Source organism: Dermacentor albipictus, chromosome 1 (genome assembly GCF_038994185.2).
Source record: "Dermacentor albipictus isolate Rhodes 1998 colony chromosome 1, USDA_Dalb.pri_finalv2, whole genome shotgun sequence".
NCBI lineage: Eukaryota > Metazoa > Arthropoda > Arachnida > Ixodida > Ixodidae > Dermacentor > Dermacentor albipictus.
In genome coordinates this window covers 478,510,806-478,533,495 of record NC_091821.1, presented here as the reverse complement: position 1 = coordinate 478,533,495, position 22,690 = coordinate 478,510,806, and the positions used below count along the sequence as shown (strand labels likewise).

General features: G+C 42.6%; 2 protein-coding genes across 8 annotated transcripts in view; one reads left to right on the top strand and one right to left on the bottom strand.

Moving 5' to 3' along the window:
- LOC139054863 (uncharacterized) overlaps positions 1–19,132 on the top strand; it is a 51,292-nt gene extending 32,160 nt beyond the window's left edge. Inside the window, exons 7-9 of one of the 7 annotated variants that reach the window (XR_011511559.1) lie at positions 836–917; positions 14,682–14,745; positions 18,983–19,132. Coding sequence is in view for 3 of the 7 variants with exons in the window: in XM_070532531.1 (XP_070388632.1) it covers positions 836–917; positions 14,682–14,733 (134 nt within the window). In the remaining 4 variants the exon portion in view is untranslated. Of the gene's footprint in view, positions 1–835; positions 918–8,928; positions 9,109–14,681; positions 14,746–18,315; positions 18,479–18,982 lie in introns of those variants that run through there. The other 6 variants (XM_070532531.1, XR_011511558.1, XM_070532533.1 and 3 more) reach the window with 6 other exon arrangements.
- Positions 1–22,032, bottom strand: part of LOC139054862 (uncharacterized) — a 156,443-nt gene extending 134,411 nt beyond the window's left edge. Inside the window, exons 1-2 of the mRNA XM_070532530.1 lie at positions 21,622–22,032; positions 8,769–8,964 (exon numbers count right to left, since the gene is read on the bottom strand). Coding sequence (XP_070388631.1) covers positions 8,769–8,964; positions 21,622–21,723 — 298 coding nt within the window. The 5' untranslated portion in view covers positions 21,724–22,032. The remainder of the gene's footprint in view (positions 1–8,768; positions 8,965–21,621) is intronic.
- Positions 22,033–22,690: the final 658 nt, after the last annotated feature.

The following is a 22,690-nucleotide window of genomic DNA, read 5'->3' as shown; positions in this document are numbered from 1 at the left end:
AAGACCCTCTGGTGCGTGCTGCTGAAAATGGTTCTCCTATGGAGCTGCTCTACCAACTTACCTGTGACTGCGCTGTGTGTGCCATGCAGGCCTGTGACTTTTTTATCCGAGTTGGGGGACAAATATATTTGAAGGTTGGCTGCACTGCTGAGTATGGCAAATAAATATGACATAAAAAAAAACAGGCACTTATGGCCCGTCCGAAAGTGCCTCTCCCAGCTGGTTCCGCGTTCACTCCTGGCATAGGCAGGGGTGGGAATCTCCCAAGTCCCTTGTAGCAATTTCTGAAGCAGTCTGGTGCAGGAAATTTTCAATTTAGAGCATTATTGTAATTAGGTGGGGTAACACAAAATCCTGCATTCTGCAGCATCAAAAAAGTGTTAGAGAGCAGCCTAATTTGGAGAAAATCCTAACATTTTTTTACACTAATTTTGTGTAAAATGCTAATGAAGTGACTGAAGGTGTTTTCCAATAGAAGCTGTGAAGAAGCTACGATGAGTGAACATCACAGTGTTTTTTTCAAAGGCATTTCTAGGTCATTCGGTAGCCCCAACTCAAACCAAGATTCTGCATGTGACTGACTTCACTTTGCCACTTATTAGACTCAATAGACACACTTAGACATCTGAAGCTAACATTGAGTGACTGGGTGTAAGCCCCCTGAATAAGCTAAAGAGAGAGACATTCCCGCTGTCTTGGCCTCTCTTTTTTTAGTTTGGATAATGGAGCTTACAAATTTTGTTAGATGCTTCCAAAAGTGCCTTCATTTGTTCAAACCCTTTCAGGAAGAGAAGTGTTGACACATAAGGCCTCTTCTCTCTCATTCTATTTCTAGGAACTACAGGCAGGTGGCCACGTCGTTGCAAGAAGCATCATAATATAATGAGAGCGGCGCAAGGGCTTTTGAACTCGCAAAGGTACCTTTAAACGTTTTGAGACTTACTTAATGCTGAAGTAACTCATGCTGGGACTCAGTGAGCTCCACATTACATACAAGATCTTCTATGTTTGACGAAGGAAAATAGATGACTAAAGCCTTGAGATAGTGTCAGTGAGCTTAGGCAATGCTTTTCAAACTTTTGGAGCAAGGCACTAGCTGAAGCCAGTGAACTTAAAATTCAGAAACCCTCCATCCCAGCTTCAAAGAGAACGTCTCACTGATATGATAATGGATCTCCAAGCCACATGTTTCATTCCCTTGAATATGTGTGTTGCCAGGAATACAGTACTTTCCTCCTTAGATGGCACGTACTCTGCCGATATGTCGCAGCATATTGAAAATATTGAGCAGCTTCTCGCAGGAAATGACAACAGTACACAGGTACCCCAGTTTTATGGGTCAGGCTTTCAAGCTCAGCACGTACAGCTGCACTGGAACATGCTCATTGATATTGCAAAGCAATGCAACGAATCTCCCATAGGAATGTTCGAGGGCATTGGTCAGATGTTCAGGGGTGAAAAAAGGTGAGCATCTGAGAAGGCTCCTTCCTGGAGTGGCCAAGCTAGTTAGTTAAACTTGCACTAACTATGCCAGTCATATACACGTCAGATAGATCGTTCTCCTGCCTCCATCGCATTGAAGCGTACTTTAGGTCGACAATAGTACAAGGAACAAATGGCATATTGGCACAAAGGCTTTAGCAGGAAGAAAAATTTCATTGTGTCATATACAGTTGAACCCGGCTATATCGAACTCGCAAAGAAACGCCTATCAGTTCAATATAGAGCATAATTCGATATAAGCCTGCTAAATAACTGGGTGTCATAAAAGCACATACCATTTATAAAATCACTTTATTGATGAAACTAGCTTAGTTTCGCATGAAATAGACCTGCATTTTCTTCTGCTTGGGTAATATCGCTGCCTGCGACGCACGTACCTCTCCACATTGCCTAAGGAGTTGCAGCAGCTAAGGCCGCAACCTTCCGCATTCGCACAGAAGCACCGGACTAGTGTGGGCGCACCAATCACTTCAGAGGGTGTGGGCACAGTACCGTCGATGCTTTCCCCATGGAGCCCACTTTAACTAGTGCTCGGTACGATGTCGGCAATGTAGTTCTCATTTTCGGGCTCTCCCGTGGTCACGACACCATCATTTGCACTCACAAACTCGTCCACCGTTGATTCGTCAACAGCTTCCGGAAATTCTGACAGCTCGCTCCAAACTTCGGCAACACCAACAACGGCTTTGTCGCATTCATCAGAATTTACAGTCATCACCGAGCACACAGAAGCCAGCACGGCTGAAGCAATTTCGGACGAACCACTCGTACACATCTGCATCGGCCGCCATGGGCACCGGGTCGCGAGTTTGGTCGCTTTAACGCTAATCTCCCTCTTATTCTTCAAGATCGTGCCGAGAGTTCTCCTCGGAATCTTGCACGCTGCAGGGACATCCGACTTCTCACCGCGTTCAACCCGATTTATGATTTCGAGCTTCACGACGAAAGGCAAATTCTGTTGCTTCATCATGGCAACACTGGGGGAGAAGGCCCACAAGGCGCACACACAATGAACCAAATAAGCAGCGAGACAACTCGCACCTTCGCCATCTTGCATGACGGGGGCACAAGAGCCCCTGATTGGCTGTCTGAGCAAGCACTGCGGATGGGCCAGAATAATTTTTTGCAGGGGGGTGTTGACGGCTCATCCGAGGCAGCGTGATCACGATAGGTAGTGTTCCTGCTCCCTGCGGGAGCAATATACAGGACCACTAACGATGAGAGCGGTTGGATGGAGCTGCGCCACTGGGTTTACTCGCCACCACGAGGGAAAGCCAACTTCTGGGGGCACTTTTCCATCTCTCGACGTTCGATATATTTGGAGTCACTGCTATTTTTGTTCGATGTAAGCGTAATTTTTGCTATATATACTCAATGTAACTATACCATGTCCAGAAGTTGTTCAATATATAGAATAACTTGATGTAAATGGTTTCGATATAGTCGGGTTCGACTGTACAATTTTCTTAGCCTATCCACTGCACGAAGGAACACAGCCTTCATTATAGAGTAGCACATATATGGCTCACCGATCCTAGGGAGCATAGAAATGGCCCATTTTATTTGTTTTATACGTGTTGAGTCATAAGCTACTGTTATGTGACTACTGATACATAATTTAAAACCTGTACAAACTGTACCGCAGGATTCTCGCACAAAGAGGATGACATTTAGCAAGTGTGAATGTTGGAAAGAGGCACTTTTTAGAAATTCTAATTTGCTACTAAAGCTGGTCTTGAAGTGTTAGATGTGGCGTGATCAACACTGTCACGACGTCAAGACACACAGCAAAATATACTGACGTGTAGCAATCGGGCTACATTTGTGGGCGCTCATACCACAGCTGATTTGTAGAACCAGGTGTCATAAATTATTTAGGGCACTCTTACTCTTATTTTCGCTAAACTTTAGAGCACTCAGACCCTCATTTAGCATAAGAAGTAAGCCGAGAATGTAATATCAGTACCTCTTTAAAATTACCGTTCTTGCACTTGAAGCTAATAACCTCCCTCACCTTCTTTGTACTTTGTATTTGTTTGTTTATTCCATCTGCCTAATTTCTCATTTGGTTCTGCTGGTGCAGAAGCAGCAGAAAACAAATTGTTTACAGTTGTTTTTTGCTCAAACTTGCATATTTGCTCATACAGATCAAAACCTTGTCATGAGCCTGCCGATGTCCATTTGTGTTAATGAATGCATACCTTTCCCTCTTCACCTTTCATTCTCTCTTGTACATATGTATAAGCCTATAAGGAATGTACGTTCATGACTCTTTAAGAGGTCCACACATAATTCTGCATCTCTTGTTTCTAGTGCATTATGACATCATTTACTTACATCACTTAGTGGTTGTAGTATACATGCTCGTATACATGATCGTATGCATGCTTGTATGCATGTATTGTAGAGACATACACAGGAGCCTTCTGTTAATTCGACTTCGCTTAATTTGATTTTCTGATTAATTTTATCCCAACTGACGGTCCCAGATGGTGCCTATGCATCTCTATTGGCCCTAGCTTTCATTTGTGTACTTTCCCGCAACTTAATATGATTGATTACGTCTGGATTCTCACTTGATTCGTGTACAAGAAATCTGGATGGCATATCAGCATCAGTGAGGATCAGGCCAGGATGGCGCGAAATTACAAAATCAAGCTGTTGCAGATAGTTTACCCATATTGCAATGCATCCTCTTAGTTGTGCCATGCTCAGAAGTTGAGTCAGTGCTTGATGGTCAGTAAAAAGCATGAATTTCGCACTTTCCAGATAAGTACGAAAATACTGAAATGCTTTTAAGATGGTCAAAGCTTCCTTTTCTGTGGTAGGGTAATTGATTTCAGCGGGTCTGAACGTATAGCTTTAGTAACCCACAACGTGGTGCTTCATTTGATTAGCTTGTTTTGAGGGTTTCTGGTGTAGAGCTGCACTGGCTGCATAGTGTGATGTGTCTGTGTTCAGCACGAAAGGAAGAGAAAAATCCAGTGTTAGCAAGATGGTGTTCGAGGATTTTAGTTTTACTGGCTCACAATAGACACTTTCGCACTCCTTGCCCACTGAAAAGGCATGTCCTGGGTTAAAGATGTGAAGCATCTTGTTCTCAGCGCAGTCTGATAAACGTCATGAAATGTCCTGCTATGCCAAGAAAAACACAAAGGGAGTGCATGTCATAAGGCTTTACCAGTTTACCGACCCTTGCTTAGTGCTTTTAGTGTGTCCAACACCTTGCCAAGAAATACTGCTTTATCTTGAAAGAACACACTTTTCTTGAAGTTGACTTTGAGTTGGGCAAGGCTGAGAGCATGAAGAACTTTTGAGAGACAATACGGTGCTCCTCCTCTGTCTTCAAGTAGATGATGATGTTGTAGACGTACACATTGCAAAATGTGCCGAAGTATCAGAATGTAGGTCATAATCTTTTGAAATCATGCAGGAGAGTTTTTCCAACCAAATGGTATGTGGTTGTACTGAAACAAGTCAAATGGGGTTAATGAACTCGGTGTACTTTTTCATTTCACTTAGTGGACTCTGCCAAAAGCCCTTGCACAGCTTGCACAGATCTATTCGTGAAAAACAATGGCAACCACCACTTTTGTCAATAGCATTGTCGATTCTAGGCATTGGGTAAAGTATAAATTCAGTTTGACAACTGAGAGCCCTTTAGTCTGTATGTACAGAGGTGGAGTGTTCCATCTTCTTTTGGTGCATTAGTTATAGCAGAACCTAACGGGGATGCAGAAGGCCGGGTGATACCAGTGTCCAATATTTCTTTGAACTCCTTTTTCAGTCACACCTTTTCATCTCTGGACATTTCACAGGGCGCTCTGTGAACCTCTGTTTTATCTGCAAGCTCGAAAGAACAGCATGCGATTACATTACGGGAGGATAGCTCTCCATGCATGTAAGCTATGGGTACTTTGGCTTGATGACTACCTGGTTGGTTCAAGATCAACCTTGATACAGCAGGTTCTTCACTAGAATATTCTGTTCTTACGTTGTCTTCGGCCATTAATTTGTGGTTCCAATAGAAGTTTAAGTTTTGTCATGTCTGGGCAGGACACAAGAAAATCATAGGCAACATTGGGAATTGCCATTATGTCACTGATACTAGAATGTCCTTGGAATTCAATAGCCAGGGTTATCCATTCGCTATGCACGGTTGCTGACCCATTGCAGGCTTGCACCCGCAATATTCTACCAGCATGCAGACTACCGCCATCCACTTGACTTTTGTTGATACTGAGACAGAAGCCACTGTCAATGAGGGCCTTCACTTCAATGCCATCTACCATAATGGGGGCATACAGGAAGCTTGACGATTCTAAGTACACGGTTTCACTATAGCTCTTTTTCTGGCACTTGTGATCCACGGTAGTCAGTTAACGTGGAAGGAGTATGTCATGAACTGTGGTAACTGGTCCTTCACCATGACCACAGTCATGATTGACGGTTCCCAGTGGTTTGTTTATGAAGCTGTCCACACTCAGATGATGGCAACAACTCTAGATGTTTACTCAGCTTATGAGAATCAAATTGTTCTGTTATACGGCCTGGCTGTCTTCTCAGCGTAATTGTTGGCACTGAGGTCTGTAGACAGCTCAGAAGCTCATCAAATGTTCTTGGACTTATGAGCTGGACTTGACTACGGAAGTCAATACACAACCCTTGCACTACCAAAGCTACAACTGCAGGACATGACAGCTTCAGTTCTGCAGAATAAAATAGACGACACTTCTCAAGACAGTACTCAAACAGTCGCATGTACATCTGAACCATACCACAGCATCCCATCTTTCTACTGCGTTTGCTCGGAAAGCTGCTAAAAAGTTACTTCTCTACTGTTCGCAACATGTTGGTCCGTAATCCTTGAGTTGCACATCATACCAGTTTGAAAGGGAAAAAATTGGCATCTACCCGAATTGTAGCACAAAGCTAGCTACAAAGGAAACCCATAGGGGCTTCTCAGAAAGAAAGCCTTGCAGTTGAAGAAGAATTCTTGTTACAGGTGTACTTGAAAAACCACAGCCTTACGATGGTGTGCACTATATGAGTATCCATCAAAATTATCTAGCTCGACAATTTCTTGTGGTGATTTCTCTTGATAAGCAGTTGCACCAAAGTTCTCATTATTTCACTTTGTTGCATCATGTTCCTCTGCAGTTGTGTAAGTCAAGGCCAGGCTCACCTTCCTGGCAGGCGTTTCCTCTTTGAGCATGCCACTGATGTATGGGTTCCAGAATGAGTTCGCTCAGGGTCTGGAGCTCTAGATTCGCTGTCATCCATCCTGTTTGCACCAGGGCTTGGCAGCTGATCACAGCTTCTTGCAGCACCGGTCAGCCCTGTAGAACTACCTTCGCGAGGAAGGTTCGTTGATGGCTCACTGTGCACTTGGTATCGGGTGAAAACAACGAACTCCAATGACGCCTGGTCGATGAAAAACATCATCCACGTTTGGTCTTTAAAAGCTGTCAGCTGCGTCAAAATGTAGCACACCTAACTAGAACGGCTATAGAAAAGACAATCTCAGTGAGACGGGTGTCCTCTGCCATTTCATCTAACGTCTTCGTACTCCCTTCTTTCCCTAGCATCTCTTTTCATGCATCCAACGCAGACCATTTTATTTATTTATTTGTTTTGTACCCACAGCGCCCATTCAGGCATTACAGTGAGGGAAGGGGGGGGGGGGGGGTTCAGAATAAATAAGCGTAAAAATTGCAGGTTTGCATAAATTCGTGTACGTGAAAAGAGATTATTATACGCCGATACAAAAGCACATAGCCACGTTGCATGCAGCCACATCAGACACAGGCACGCTGCAGATGTCACATGTGACATGTTTAATAGTATTTACACAATTCTAACGTGCACCTCGTTCTTTTCCAAAAAAATTGGGCTAAAAATTGCTTGTGTGGTGCAATCAGATATGAAACCAAAACCACCTTCGTGGCATTTATAAGCTTTTTCGTGTAGCACAAACGTACCACGGCAAATAAGCTTGGGTACATATAAGCTTGGTAAGATTATGTGTTGAGTTTACCTTCATTAAGGAATAATTTTTCATATATTTTTCTGATAGCTGGCATTCCCGTATAAAAGAAGAAAAATGGTTGATCAAATGGTTGATCCAATGGTAACACATTAGCATTAACATACTGCACGTCTTGTTTGAAGGCAATCATTGTTCCAAATTGCAGAAGACATTGGCAATCCACCTCTTTGGAATTTTTTGTTCGATGGTTAGCCACCTCAACAGGCCATTTTTTTACCGCTTTACCTACACTTCTGCTCATCACAATTCACGCTTAGCCTGTTTTGTCTCGTTTCTGCCTAATGCATAGGTCCACCTGATGCTTAGCCCGCTTTGCTTCAGACTCCCTTGCTAATCGGCGCTGACATCCCTCCTTTGACTCTGCAGCACGATTTTGACACTTTTGCTTCTGCTGCTGCAGCCAAACAAACCTTGTGGGCTTCCTCTTATTCGGCCTGTTGTCACCATCGCGTTGCCTCAGCCTTCATCGGTGACATTTCTCGGCACGACTTTCCATAGCACTCGTTCACAGAGCTGCCATCCCTTTTAAACTGTATTCAAAGACTTGGCTAAGCCTAACGCCACAGGCATTCTGCCAAGTCTGCTGCAGCGCGCTATTACCCTCTCCTTGGCAGTCTGCCAGCTGTCAGCGCCGAAGCGTGATGCGACACGCTGCCTGTATTCCTACTGGCTCCTAAGGTGTGAGGCCACACCCCACTCTATCCTTCATGCACCCTCTCTCAGTTTCTCTCGACTCATGTCATCACACACTTCCCTCATCCTCTCTCACATAAGGTAACCGACGAACGCCACCGTGTTTTCACTCACGTGAGCAATTCAATGAGGACATTATCTGTGAGTTCCTGCCAATGTGTGCTGTGCCCTTTGTTACCCAGATCCCTTGAGACCCCACACACATACAGGGTCAATGCCAACTTCAGTCGGCAAACATATCGCACACACTGGTCAAGAGCCAATTCTGTCAGCAAGTGTACACGAATTTGGTGAGAGTAATAGTGAGGCAGTACTCACCAAAGCTCAAACATGAACTGGATAATGGAGCAGACAATTAACAAGGCTAACTCCGAATGATGCAGGACTACCAGAAAATGTAAATGCAATATCCAGTGTGACAAAAATTCCATGGACTGATTAATAAAAGTGTTAGAGTGCATGGGTACTCACCTAAGATGTGTCATGTGGTTCACTGTTGAAAGGTTGGCATGACATGACTTACCGAAGTTTTCTCTTTCTCTCTCTGCACCTTTCGCAGTCTGAATGCAGTGGGTGGGATGGAACGATAGCTTGGCAACAGTGACGACTGGGGAGGCATAGTTGATTGACATCAAAGGCAATGTGCTGTGGTTGCTGTTCTCAATGCATCCACACTTTTGCAGCAGGAAGATTGCAGCAGCTGGTGTAGAGGCTCCCTCCTGCACAACCAAATAGTGTATCTGAACACTGCTTATGATGACAACTATACTGGAGCACTCCTGTGGATTTGCCGAGTGTTGCTTTTTTAATGTTAACAGGATTTTTTTTAGATCCCTTGGGGAATGAGGTACAATTTACTCATAAGCTGGATTACTACAAGAGGTTGACATTACTTACACAGGAAATCAAAATGCACAATTGACTAATCAATAAAAAACCACTAATCAGCTTTTAACCCCCTCCCCCTCTTTAACCCCAGAATGATTCGGAAAAATGTACCAAATTTTGATTCCTTTTTTTTTTTGTAGCTATGCATTTTTGTCATTCTGATTCTGAAATATATTACTTGATTCTTGATACTTGATTACATGTCTTTTCCGGGCTTTTAACACCCTTTAGTGCTAAAAATTGAACTCAAAGCCAATTACCGACCGTAACTGGTCTTTGGCAGCGGGAGCAGTAAAACATCGGGCTAAACAAGTGTGCCTCTTCATTGGCAATATCAGGATCCTTCAATACTCATCTCGTCGTGAAACTTCACCGAAAGTTTCACATAGGGACAGAAGGTGGCACCAGAGGTGCTGGCATAAGTAGAAGGTGAGCAATCTGCCGCGCCTGATGGCCGGGCTGCGCGATCATGCAAATTTTTCACAAGGAAAAACGCTTGTCCCACATTTATTTCAGCATGTTTATAGAGTGAACATGCAACGGGAACTTTTGGCAAAACAATTGATAGTGCAATGCGTTTGTGTTCAACACGGCATTGTTTTATGATTGACGTCACACCCCCTCCCTCCGAGCAGCCTTTCTTGCACAAACTGTTTCGTTTGGCTGTCTCTATTTGCACTTCGTCTAGTTAGTTGGATAAGTCAGCTATAAGTGATTAGTTAGTTCAGTTTGTTAGTTATTAGTTGATCTGTTAGAATGTCAATCATATTTGCTTAATTACTATAGTTAGGTATGTATTAATTCGTAATTATGTTGTCAGATAACTTAGTTAATTGGTTAGCTTTGTTAGTTTGACGAGTTAATTAATTTTGCTAGTTATCATATTTATTTATTTTAGTTGGTGCATTACTTAGTTATTATGTAATTTATTGGTTGTGTTGGTTTTGTTACAACACCTTATTACTTAAGTTTAGTTAATGCAGTCAGACTGGTTGGCATGTTAGGTTAGTTATTTGTTTGATTATTAGTTTAGTAATTACCTATTTGTTTGGTTACCTAATCAGCTGGTTAGCTTTGCTAGTTTAGTAATTGGTAATTAGAATGTAGCTGTTCATTATTAATTAGATGTAATTAGTTAGACAATGATTAGTAATAGTTTAGTTATAATGGGTGATAAGTTTAGTAACCAGTTAGCTTTGTTAGCTTGAAACACAGGCTTTTCATGCGCAATTACATAAAAGTGCAACACGAACTTGCTCTGCAGTCAGTTTCTAACGAAGGAGTAGTGCAAGTGCTGAAATTGAATTATAAATGAAGTAGCTGTTTTGAATGCAGTTGAAGCTGGAAATGAAACAAGGCATTGTAGTTGTTTCAAAATTGTTTGCGATTAAGTTCATGAACACTGCACAGAAACAGGGCGGCAATCGGCAGGTTATGTAGGCAATATTCACAAGCTGATACAGGCAGTCGACCCTTGCACAATAGCGAACTTTCGCACAGAACGACTGTGGCGCTTGTTCTGTGTCTGCTCCCGTCCACCTTCTACTTGTGGCAGTGCCACGGTGTGCCCACTACGGGTGCATATGAAGCTCTCCCATAGTGTTACGTGGAAATTTCGTGACTGCGTAGGAAGTATTAAAGGACCCTGGTGATATTGATACAAACTCCCATGATGTGTACAGCGCAGGATTGCACTTTAATGGATTAACTAACTACTTTAGTGCACAAATTGCAATATACGAACTGAAGCCAGTATTGGAACAAGTTTTGAAACTAGCACCAGATTTAAAATAAGCACTGTCAAACAAGTGGTAAAAATGAACTGCTGTTCCACTTCTTTAACAAAGCACCTTTTTATACTTTGAAGCTAATGGATTACTCGAATACCAATGCCTTTCATTGCACATTTTGGGAGCACATATCTCGAAACTGGTGCGATATTCAGGATTCTTTCCAAGTGGATATGACCTTTAGGGGTAATCTGAAAGTAATCCAGCTCAAGTACTCCAATTGTGCTACATGCTACGTAAAAAATATACCGTATTGAACAGCTTAATGCGTGGTACATTAGATCAACACAAGTATGAGTAGTCTACACTGCTAGAATTTAGGGTAAAATTAAGTGGTTTTGTTGTTGTATGCTTGGGCATTGCTGAATTTACCAGCCATGCTTTATACAATTTATCTCAGTAGCTCCATTCTCACTGTGACGGCACTCTATAACAATGAGTGCGTTTCTACGAGTGACATCTTAACATGAGCCACAATATCACTGTCATTTTAGATTGTTAGCAAATACATGGGTCAGTATAGTGCTCATTGATGGAAACGTGATAATCGGACTACGGGGTGGTCAGCGTTTCTTGTTCTACGGGGAGCGCCAGGGGGCTGCTAGTGGACCAAATGTAGTTATATTGCATCACAAAGGCTTTCGCTTTCATCGTACACCTTAAAGGGACACTGAAGAGAAAATTGATTTCCTGTGCATCAGTAAATTATCTTTCTACGACACCAAAAACACCACTCTAAGCACTATAAAACACTTGGTAAGGCAGAAAAAGCACAAGAACGAAAGACGGGTGGCGACGCCTCCTTGTAGTTCGCGCACCTGGTCGCTGTGACGTCATAGATTTTGATGGCATCTTCTAGGACCTACTTAATTATACATCGGTACAGATTGACTGCTTTGTGTTCTAAAGAAACCAAATATTAAATATGGCAAATTTCAGGAAGCTTTACTCAGCCAACAAGGCCCAAATGGGAAAACGTAGTTTGGAATCCCTGACGTCACACTGACGTAGCGGCGTCGGGGTTCCGGCGCGAAATTCAAATACTGATACTTCGACCTTCATTTTCTTATCTAATAATCAAACTATTATTTTGAAATGACTGCCTGCAGGGTATTCAAAAAATTCTTTATTTGTCTAAACTGATTTATTGCTTCGCTTTAATGTCCCTTTAATGTATCATCTTGGCGTCCCCTGCCACCTCTGCTGGCGCGAAAAGCACTATAATCCACGTGCTCCGACTATCACGTTTCAGTCGCTCAGCACTGTACATGTTAGGACTGTCATTAGTAACGGCTGTTTATGATGTTACATCAACGGGCTAATAGAAAGCCTTTACGAATAGCTTGTCTCAACTGGAAGAAATGCTGGCTGATGTTATGCAGGCTTCATTAACACAGTTGTACTGAGAGAGCTTGCATTAATAATTGCCAGTGCCACACAGTTTCTTACAATACCATTTGCTAGAGAAGAAACTGGTGCTGAGCAGCTGTTGTATCCACAAGAATGTTGGAATGTGGTAGCTTTGCATTGACATTATTTTCGGAGAGCCAGGACATTTCGAAAGCGTGCCTGACTAGCTCCGTTCCATCTGTCGCATCAATTCATTCCCTATAGAAACAGCACCTAAAGCCCTGTTCTTTTTTTTACCTTTACACACACACAAAAAAATCTAATTTTGAGAACTTGTGCTTGGACGTGCAATTATATGAAATTTAAAGATTAATGGTGCATTGCTAAAGATGGAAGACTGACAAGCTCTTTGCTTGCTGTGCAACTGTTTCAGTAATCGGCTTTTGTTTTTTTCTCGCTTACGCACTGGTGAGCTAACTTTTATAGAAAGATGTAGTACAGGTCAATGAAAATTTTATGAAAGCTTCATCTTTGCAGCTATGATCCTGTTTTAAGCCAAGCCACGTTCGAGACAAAGCCTCAAAGACCCATATACCAGCATTCCCAAAACAGCATGGTGCCCTCTAGAAAACTTACGAGAGACTGGCACTAGATTTCCATATTATTCTAAAATATTCTATGACCAGTGCAGTCATCCTAGAAGCAGCACTTGCCATGTGCTTTTAGCAACCTCCCGAAGAAGCAGACAATATGGTTGCTAGGTAGTGACGATAACTGTCAACTAACTGTTCCCTTCTTAAGGAGGGACACAGGGCAAATAATTGCGATTTTTGGACAAAAAACATGTTTCCAGATCATAGAAGTTTCAGAAGTTTCAGCAAAAGCCAATGCATTTGACAGCTCAAAAGTGCCTGAAAAAAAAAAAAAGAGGAACCTTCCAGCTATTGCTGCAGAACAAAGCTGAATTGAAGAAGGCCAAATGTAAGCTGCAGGAGAAGTTTAATTATGACAGATGCAATTTGAATAAGGTGACATACTTCAGAACTTTTGGAGCCATTTTTCTCAGTTAATTTTTCCCAAAAGTTCGTAACTGCAAGAACTATCGTTCTTGTATAAGAAAAAGAAGACTTCTCAGTAGGGTACTTACTGGGGTTGAACAATTTTATGCAGAATGCAATTGCATGTAGACTCAAATTTTCATATTCCACAATTTTATATGAAAATTGAAATTTTGGCCACAAGGTGGAAGTTCAATTTCTGGTGAAGCCTATAATGCAAATTTTATTTCTAATAAAGACTGCACTAATTGGACAAAATAGCTGCACAGAGGCACACTTTGAGAATTTTTAATATCATGTTATGCACAAGAATTCAAAAACTTGTCATTTGAGGAATATAGTTTCTGCGTCTTACTCACTTCAACAACTGAAAGTCAGTGACTTTCAAAAATTCATCAGAATAATAAAATTTGCCACCTGACCTTACGATATTGTCCTGAACACATCCCCAATTTTTGTCAAAATCAAGTTAGCAGTACAAAAGTTCATTTCGCAGGATCAATACTACGTTTTCAGATCACATTTAAAAACATGTTTCCATTGTCTGCAAAACAGCACCAGTTGCGTGACCCTTTACTCTGCAAATGAAAAAAAAAAGAAGGAAATATTGCCTCCAAGAAAATTGTAATCGTCAATGCCCCCCCATTTCTTTTCTTGCACAGCACTGCACTGGCTTGTAAATTTGACATTCCAAGTGGTCACTGACTACATTTGTACCCCTTAGTATGTTAGCTAGATGTGGCACATTGAAAGTACGTGCCCCAGTTCAGGACAACCTGTCTAATAGATTGTTTTACTGTAATTACAAATTGTCTTGCAACACACCTCAGTCGGGCTAGATGCTGCGTTCGCTGCTAATGTGAATTTAGCAGCCGCACCAAGATGAATGCCCCATCAAATTTATGCAACTGCTAGAAGCACTGATCATGTTTACTTCACTTGCTGCACTTTGAAAGCAGCACTGCTGTCTCGTGCAGCTAGGCGAAGACTTTTACTTTTTAAGTTATTGTGAATATTTGCTTGAATGAAAAGAAAGCAGCCTAAAAGATAAAGTGCACCTAATAAAGATAAAGTGAACCTCATAAAGCTGAAATCTGACGCCCTGGGAATACAATTGAAGAAGCCACAAGGTGCGCTAGCAAAGGATTTCAAATATATGTACATTCACTGAAAGCAAAATCACACCACCTCTGTAACGTCACTCATTTTTTTCCAATTCTTATTTTACCATAATGTCTCCGTCTTAGGGGCCATTTCCACAGACACCCGTTTCAGGCTGAAGGATGTAATTCATGGGGAACTCTACCACAGACACCCATTTTTGAATTTCACATTCTTTTATTTCAACAGTTACAGGAAGTATGAAACCGACGCTGCCATTGAAAGAATGGCTTTGTGCTGAAAACATCTACAGGTAATAAAATTCACCTAATTTCACAGTGGTATAAACTGGGCCCTCTGAGAGACTGAAGTGCAGTGATATGCTTAACCTCGTCATAATTTAGAAAAAAAAAAGAAAAGCAAGCATGGACACCCTCACAGATACCAAGTAATTATGGACGGTTCGTAATATCGTGAGCCACAACATCTGCTTATGTTGACGAAGAGTAGTCAGAGCTGGCTTAAATGCAATCAGAACACTGTCATTCAACAACTTAGCAAATTAACAAGAAAGTGCACTTTCTTCCATTTAGTATGTCTGCCCTTAGGTACATTTCCATTTTTATTTGTATTTATTTGGGAGAGAAAGTTTAGTTACAAGCAGAAAAAATCAAGGGCAGTGCCTACCCTACCAAATTTTATTTTACGCCTGAACAATAGTGCCAGTATGCTAGTATGACGTTGCAGACTTCAGAATCTTCTCGCACATCTGGACCACTTTTCAGAAGTCCTCAAGATTTGCTATGCTTCCTATTCCTTCAAGACTTAATTTAATCCTTGGTCATCAATAAACAGCTAACTAGTCTGTAGGAGATACTGCCCAAAGCTGACGTCACACAGTGGCAGCCAGTGGAGAAACGTTGAACCACTCGTTAAAGTCTTGCATCTTTCCTGCCGCCTCAAGTAGGACTTCCGCAATTGCTTCAAGTGGGAGATACTGCCACTCCTCAGATTAAAGGGACACTAAAGGCAAATATTAAGTCAAGCTAAAGTGATAGATTAGTCCTCGAGAATCTCCAAGGCGCCAAGATTATTGCAAACAGAACCTTAATTATCGAGAAATTGAGGTAAGTGCAGGACATGATTAGAGACTCCCCCGGGGCATTCAAGTAATTGCCCAATGACGAAAGCACTCCTCAGTTAAATTCTGTCACTAGCACTCAACCACTTGTTACACAAAACATCTTTGTATTGTATTACAAGACGAAATAAAATTCTACTTGTCCAGTTCTATTTGACTTTTAGAAAAGAACTCATTGAAATAACCCTGACAATGGCACGGGCAGTCAAAAGGTTTCGTTCTCGTTTGACTCCATACTGCCCATGCTTTCGCCTTTCAATAATTATCACGTCATGCTGCGCTGGTTTTGCTGGCTCGCAAAACTCGCACAAACTGCAAGTATGAGAGAATTCAACTTCCATGTGATGTCGCGGGATGCCCGAACAGTCTATGCCACTTGATCAAAGAGCAGCTGCAGCGGCGAATCCACCGCTCTGTCTTGGCTCGGTGCCACCGTCTGTCGGGCGCCACTTTACTGCCCCACGGCCGCAAACGGGGTGATGGCGTATGCAAGGTCACATCTCTCCCAGTTGGGTGGTGGGAGATATGAATTGCGATAAAGGTATTCGGACCCTTCAAATGCAATTTTTTCATAAACTAAATATATTCTCGACACAAAACAAGCGTTTCAAGATTTTTGGAATGCTATTTAAACAGTCCACGTCGACTTAGTATTTGCCTTTAGTGTCCCTTTAGGGTGCTGAATACCAGGCAGGCCAAAAACCACAAAATATGTAAAACACTACAATAAAAATTTTTTAAAAGCAAAATGAATAAAAAATGTGAAATATGCCAAAACCAGTATGATTTTTCAACGTGTCAATTGTTTACTAAAGATCCTTAGCTACAACTAAATGCACCACTTCAGATTAGAAAGGTTTATAAAGTTTATTCATTAAATATTGAAGTAATGCAGGCAACAAATGTGATACATTGGTTGTTGAAGTTGGTGTCATGGCTGCAGATAGGTAACAATAATCAGCGACTTAGAAAAAATTGGTTTCTGAAAAATCAGTCAGCGACTGCATCTGCACTCTTTTGAAATCAGTTTTATGCTAGACTAGATGCACATAAAATTGTAAATTTACTGGTACCATTATTACAATTATAAAGAAACATTCAACATTGAAAACATTACGATAAGATTGTTTATAAGGTTGGCAGGTGTGCAATACCCTTCAACCACGCTCCTCAGCGATTCATCATCAATGATCTTGTAATTTGGAACTCCCAGAATATGGTGAATAAGTGAACAAGAGGAACATTTCCCAAATAGCTGTTCGTAGTAGAAATTGCAGAGGTTACTGCATCACACTGTCAGTGCTGTGAGGTCACAGAAAATGAAGGAGTGCATTCGTGAACATAAGAGACGAGACTACAAACAGAGCGATATATTATGCCTCCACTGATCTCTCAGCACCTGCCCTGCTCATAAAGAGGCATTGTTTGTGGAGAAAAACTCAGCACCTGCCCTGCTCATAAAGAGGCATTGTTTGTGGAGAAAAAATTGCATAAGTCTCAATGACCTCATGCGCAGATAGGCACACAAGTTCCTCTAAATCCAAGAGTCCAGCGTTAAGCCAACAATCGTAGAGGTCCAGGGCATCTAGTACATTGGCGGCTTCCAATTCCCTGATTTTTTTCAGTTTCTCGCTGAATGCTTTAATTCCCAAGCAATACATGACACCGCAAGGTCGGCACAATGAAGAAATGGTGACTTAGAGCTTGCCAAGTTACAATGCTAGCCCATAGCTTTAAGAGATATGAGTGAGCTATAAATAAGGTAGGAATCAGATGTGACTCACCCGCCGTGGTTGCTCAGTGGCTATGGTGTTAGGCTGCTGAGCACGAGGTCGCGGGATCGAATCCCGGCCACGGCGGCCGCATTTCGATGGGGGCGAAATGCGAAAATACCCGCGTACTTGGATTTAGGTGCACATTAAAGAACCCCAGGTGGTCGAAATTTCCGGAGTCCTCCACTACGACGTGCCTCATTATCAGAAAGTGGTTTTGGCACATAAAACCCCATAGTTTATTATTATCAGATGTGACTCAATCATGTATCTCCCTATATTGCAACCACCCAGGCAAGCTCACACTCAGAGAACCAGCAAAAGATAGCATTGCATGCGTAATGCGTAGGTTCATTCGCAAACTGCTCCCTTCGGGCATACCACTAGCTTTGCCATAATTGCTGTAGATACCCATTTCTTCGTATTCAAAGCAACCATAGTGAGAATTTCCTGTTTTTTCCCTGAATTTTCCATAACTGACACATACCTTAAAAATTGCATGCTTTTTCATGATGGCATGAGTTAGTGGCCCTGAGGTCACTAACTCATGCTCTCAGTGAGTTATAGCAAATAAAGGGCACCCCATTCCTAGCAAGTATCCCCATGAGTGCAAGCTTATTCTGAATTTCTGAAGTGATGACACCATTTCTCCATATTGTTCACACCATCCTCTCACTTATGCAAGCTCGCTTATAGTGAAAAATACCGGATTTGTTTTTCGGCAACAGTAATTTATCGCTTTAGCTTGGCAAGTTTTTTCTCTGTTGGTCAGCTTGTAACAACAGAAACAATCCCATATACCTATTAGCAATATCAACAAGAAAGTATCACGGAACGTGTCGGACTTCTAGTTCTGCTGCCATAAGTTTTGTTCAGCACACTCTGCGCACTGAAAGATTTTTTTACACTTTTACGGACCCTGGCAAAAATGCTCAAGTCTCTCAATGCCTGCAAGCACTTGCTTTTTCAGCTCTGCTCCAAGTTCCCACATTTCCTTGACTGAACACTAAACAACAACTGCAGCTGACATGCAGTCATGTATTTGATTATTTCCTCAATGTAACCTGTTTTTTGCAGCATATGTTTCACAGGATGTTTTTCGCAATAAAAGTGTTCACCTTAATTTTGTTAATTGTTGATGCTACAGAAGCCTACAGAATTTTTCCGTTATTCACACGAGTTGAAATGGTGATCAAGTGGTCATTCCACTAGGTGCTAGTATACAGTACTGTTGTTCCAACATGTTTTCGTGCACAGTCCTTTTTCTTTTTTAATTAACCGAAATGTGGCTGCAGTTAGCAACGGCCAGCCTTTGCTTTCTTTTCCATGAGATGTACATTCAGCAAAGTAAAATGCTGTATGTTCCATCTATAGGTGAAGGAAGAAGAGCCACGGCATAGCCAAATACTGTTAGCACATCTTGTGCATAATAATTGACACTGATATGTTCACCTCACCACACCTTTTCCTTGGCAGGCATTGTCTTAATTCCTTAAAATTTACTGTCTTAAATATCGTATTTTCTGGACAATTAATCACATTCTTTTTCCGAAAGTTTCTTCAGTACGTCTTATACATAAACCATGTGTGTAGGCACTACCAATATGAGAGCTTTTCTTTCTTGCGCACCATGCCAGAGGAGCAACGCAAGCAACATGCCTACAGTGTGTCTAAAAGTTTCAGAGGCCAACGACGGTAACCAAGTGACGCTGCTAGCCGAAGTGGCTGAATTTTCTGACTGCATCAGAGGACGCCGGCCTTTGATGACTTTGAGTGAAGTTCAATAAATGTTGATTTTCAGCCCCGAAGTGAAGTGCTGGTTGAATTTTTTTCTGCTATAATTTGTGGCTCGCAAAAATTCTTTTCATGGAAATGCACTGCTCTGAAATTGGCAAGTACAGCATTTTGCCACAAATGCACAAGCGTGCCAATGAGTGCACAAGCAGGCATAATTGAAATTTGTAATGCTGACTAACTTAAAATAGGCAAGCGTCCACACACGTATTATATATCAATATTTTTCTTTGAAGCTCTTACAACGGGGTGTGAGTTATACGAAGGTGCAACCTATATGCCTGGAAAATACCGTACTTTTTCTCAGGCTAACTATGGCTAATTTTCTTAGCAAGATCTTGCCCCATTGACCTGATGCTGCTTTAATAGCTGTCTTTCTGAGCAAGACCCTTGCTTCCGTCATCAACCTCAGATGCTATGTGTTTATGACATGGCACATGAAAGTATAGTAGAAGGCTCCTTTTTGTTGGCAGCCAGCAGGAACTGTTTCTCACTTGTTTCACAGCCCATTTGAGGATGAAAGAGCTGAAAACGTGTAGTTTATGTTGGATGTATTGTTACAGTTTATGTTAACTTCTAAGTTCAATTATTGTTCTTTTTCTCAGTTGATCTGTGCATCTTTTTGTATACTGTATTAGACCAGGAACTTCCATGTTAGGGCTCTCGCTCCAGATATTCCTGCATATCTATTTTATATGTTGAAAATAAGCTTCAAGGAATTGATTCAGTGAAACAATCACAAACAAAGGGCAAAAGCAAGCAGGAACTTGTGCCTCTTACGAGATCAGGCAAACTTTACTACCTACAGTCATTTGGGAGCTATATATATTTTTGTGTGGCTTTGTGCACTCAAATACCCAGACATCCTTGTACATTAATCTGTACTTTCTTTGCCTTCTTTTGTATGCCTGGACCATTCCACCCTATAACTTAGGGTCACTTCTTTCTAAAGCTCTTTATAGTGACAAGCCAAATGCAGGAGGAGCTCTTCGCAGAATAGGTATGATGTCCCCACCATTAAATCTACCTACTTTAGAAACAGTTTCCTTAAAAATGCCCCTGCATGAAGAGGAGCGCTATTATTCAGCGACAATGAGCACATTTAGGCATAAAGTGTGATAAAGAGCTCCCAATGCAAGTGGGTACTCAGAAAAGGGGGATAAGAATCGGGAGGGAGATTTGTACGAAGAGATTGAGTTCTGGTCGCCCACCCACCCACTCATATACACACACATGCCCTCTCCTTCCCTCATGTGTGGTTGACCGCCACCACCAAACAGACCTATTCATCCCGTCGCAAACGCCAGTAATCACTCGAACCCAACGCACAAAATGCTCTTCACCGGCGTGGTGAGGAGTTTCTCCGAAAGGAAACGTCCGAGGAAGGGTAAGGCCGCAGAGACATGGATGCAAAGGATATACAAGGAGGCTCAGAAAGAGTAGGAAGCAGTTCACTAGCTGCCGGATTATCATGTATGTTTACTTTGATGGACACTTGCCGCTCTGAGTTCCTAAGCTACGTAATTCACAACAAATTATTTTTCCTTAGTACGCAGGCGCTATAAAGCCGAGCGACGAAAACTACGAGTATGCCAATACGTGCATGTGCGAAAGCAACGCAAGCTATTGCGGAACTTTGCGCACGACGCCAAAAAAACACGCCATGCTTGAAGCTATAGCATGCGCCGATTCGCGCAGGATTACTTTCATTCTAAATTTATTGCACTACAAGGTGGGGGGGGGGGGTGATCTGCAAGAGTTCACCTGGTGGACATGTCGTCTGCTGCTGAAGTTCTGATTGGCTGGGTTGGGGTACGCGTCAGTAGACAGGCGCTTCCAGCCAGTCAGCACTTTAGCAGCAGACGAAATGGACATGTCCACCAGGTGAACACTTGCAGATTACCGCCAATACCGCTCGGAAAGACAGTCTACTCTGGCACGTGTTGACAGCAGGCAGGTGTGTGCGACAACTGCAGAGCACGAGAAATCTAAAAGCGGGGGTCAGCGTTAACAGCTTATTTTAATTTAAACAGGCGCTAGCTGCATCGAGCACCATGAATCCTGGTGGTGACTGGTTAATGTGTTGATTAAACGCAGTAGGCTCTCCTGCAACGGAGCGACTTCAGTAAGCTCGTTAAGCCTAATATGAATGTGCGGCGTTTTTCCAGCGACTACTAATTTATACTGGAGGACATAAAAGCGACACTGAGCTCGAATAACCATGTCGCACTATCTCAGCAGAGGCTAAATGTTTTCCGTAATCGCTACTGAAGCACGCGTGGTCCGAGTTTACGAAAACCGACAGCAACGAGCCCGTCTAGCACGAGGCACATTGTTTCGAAACTGTTCGGTTCAGACCGCATTATTGGGAAGTGTTGTGCTAACCTCGCGCTCGCCGTTTTCTCAACTGCGATTCTGATGCTGACCGAATGAACAGTTGCGCAGTATACGTACGAAGTTCGAGGTCCAGCGCCACACTCACCTGCGTAAACAATGCACTTCTAGTCTGCTGCGTCGGCGAGCGCAACCGCTTCGGCGGCACCACACCGTTGCCATGGCATTGAGGGACCGGCTGATTTGTCATAGTGAACGCGAAAGTTTGACAACAACAATAGCCGCCCTTGAACGCAGTTCCAATGAAAACGCAAGAACTACGCCATCCGCAAACACACGCACATCCCTCCGCTGCTGTCACGAACCGCGCGCAACAAGCGGCTGCGCGCGTGCAGCTGTCATGTGACGGTATGGCCTCTTACCATTGGCTGCGGTTCATAAACTTCCCAAAGCTTTGAATGAACTCTTGCCCACTATTGAATAATAAAATTTCATTCGTTTTAATTTGTGCCCAACATAAATAGCCTAGCTATTCTAACAAAGTCTACAGACCAAAACTTGACGGAGGCACGATGACATAGCGTAGCGCTTTCGTAGGTTTCGCTTTTGTTATCATGTCGGCCGTCGCGTCGCGTCAGCTGAAGCAATGGCCCATAGAGAAAGAATTCAACTAGAGCGTATTGTAAATTCAACCCCTGCCTATCATTCAACAATAGCGGACACTCCCAAAGAGCCCAGCGGCCGAATTGACCGATGCGCACCAAGCCGCCGACAATCTGAACCCCACTTCCGTTTTCGGTTTTGGTCGCGCGCGTTTTCAACGCTAGTTAGAACGCGTTACGCCGGCAGCGCTGCACCCTAAAAACAATTGCACCCTCTGGGGTGTATATTTACCACACAACGATAATCGCCATCTGCCTTGCTTGCGTTTCCGTTCTTTAAGACGCTGCGCTCGTTACTTTCCTGTCGAGAATGCTCGGTCATGCTGACAACACGCATGCCATTCGTGACTTGGAAGTACGGGGCTTGCAGCGTTAAAGGTAGGAAATGTGGGTAAGACAGATGATTATTGTTGGGTGGCAACTAGACACCCAAAAGGGTGCAACTGTTTTTATAATGTGATCGGCGCGGCTTTTTTTTTTTCCCCCTCTACTGCTGAACCGCGCGCGGTCTTGGTGCGGAATCGTTTTATTATTAAGTAAAAATAATTGCGAACG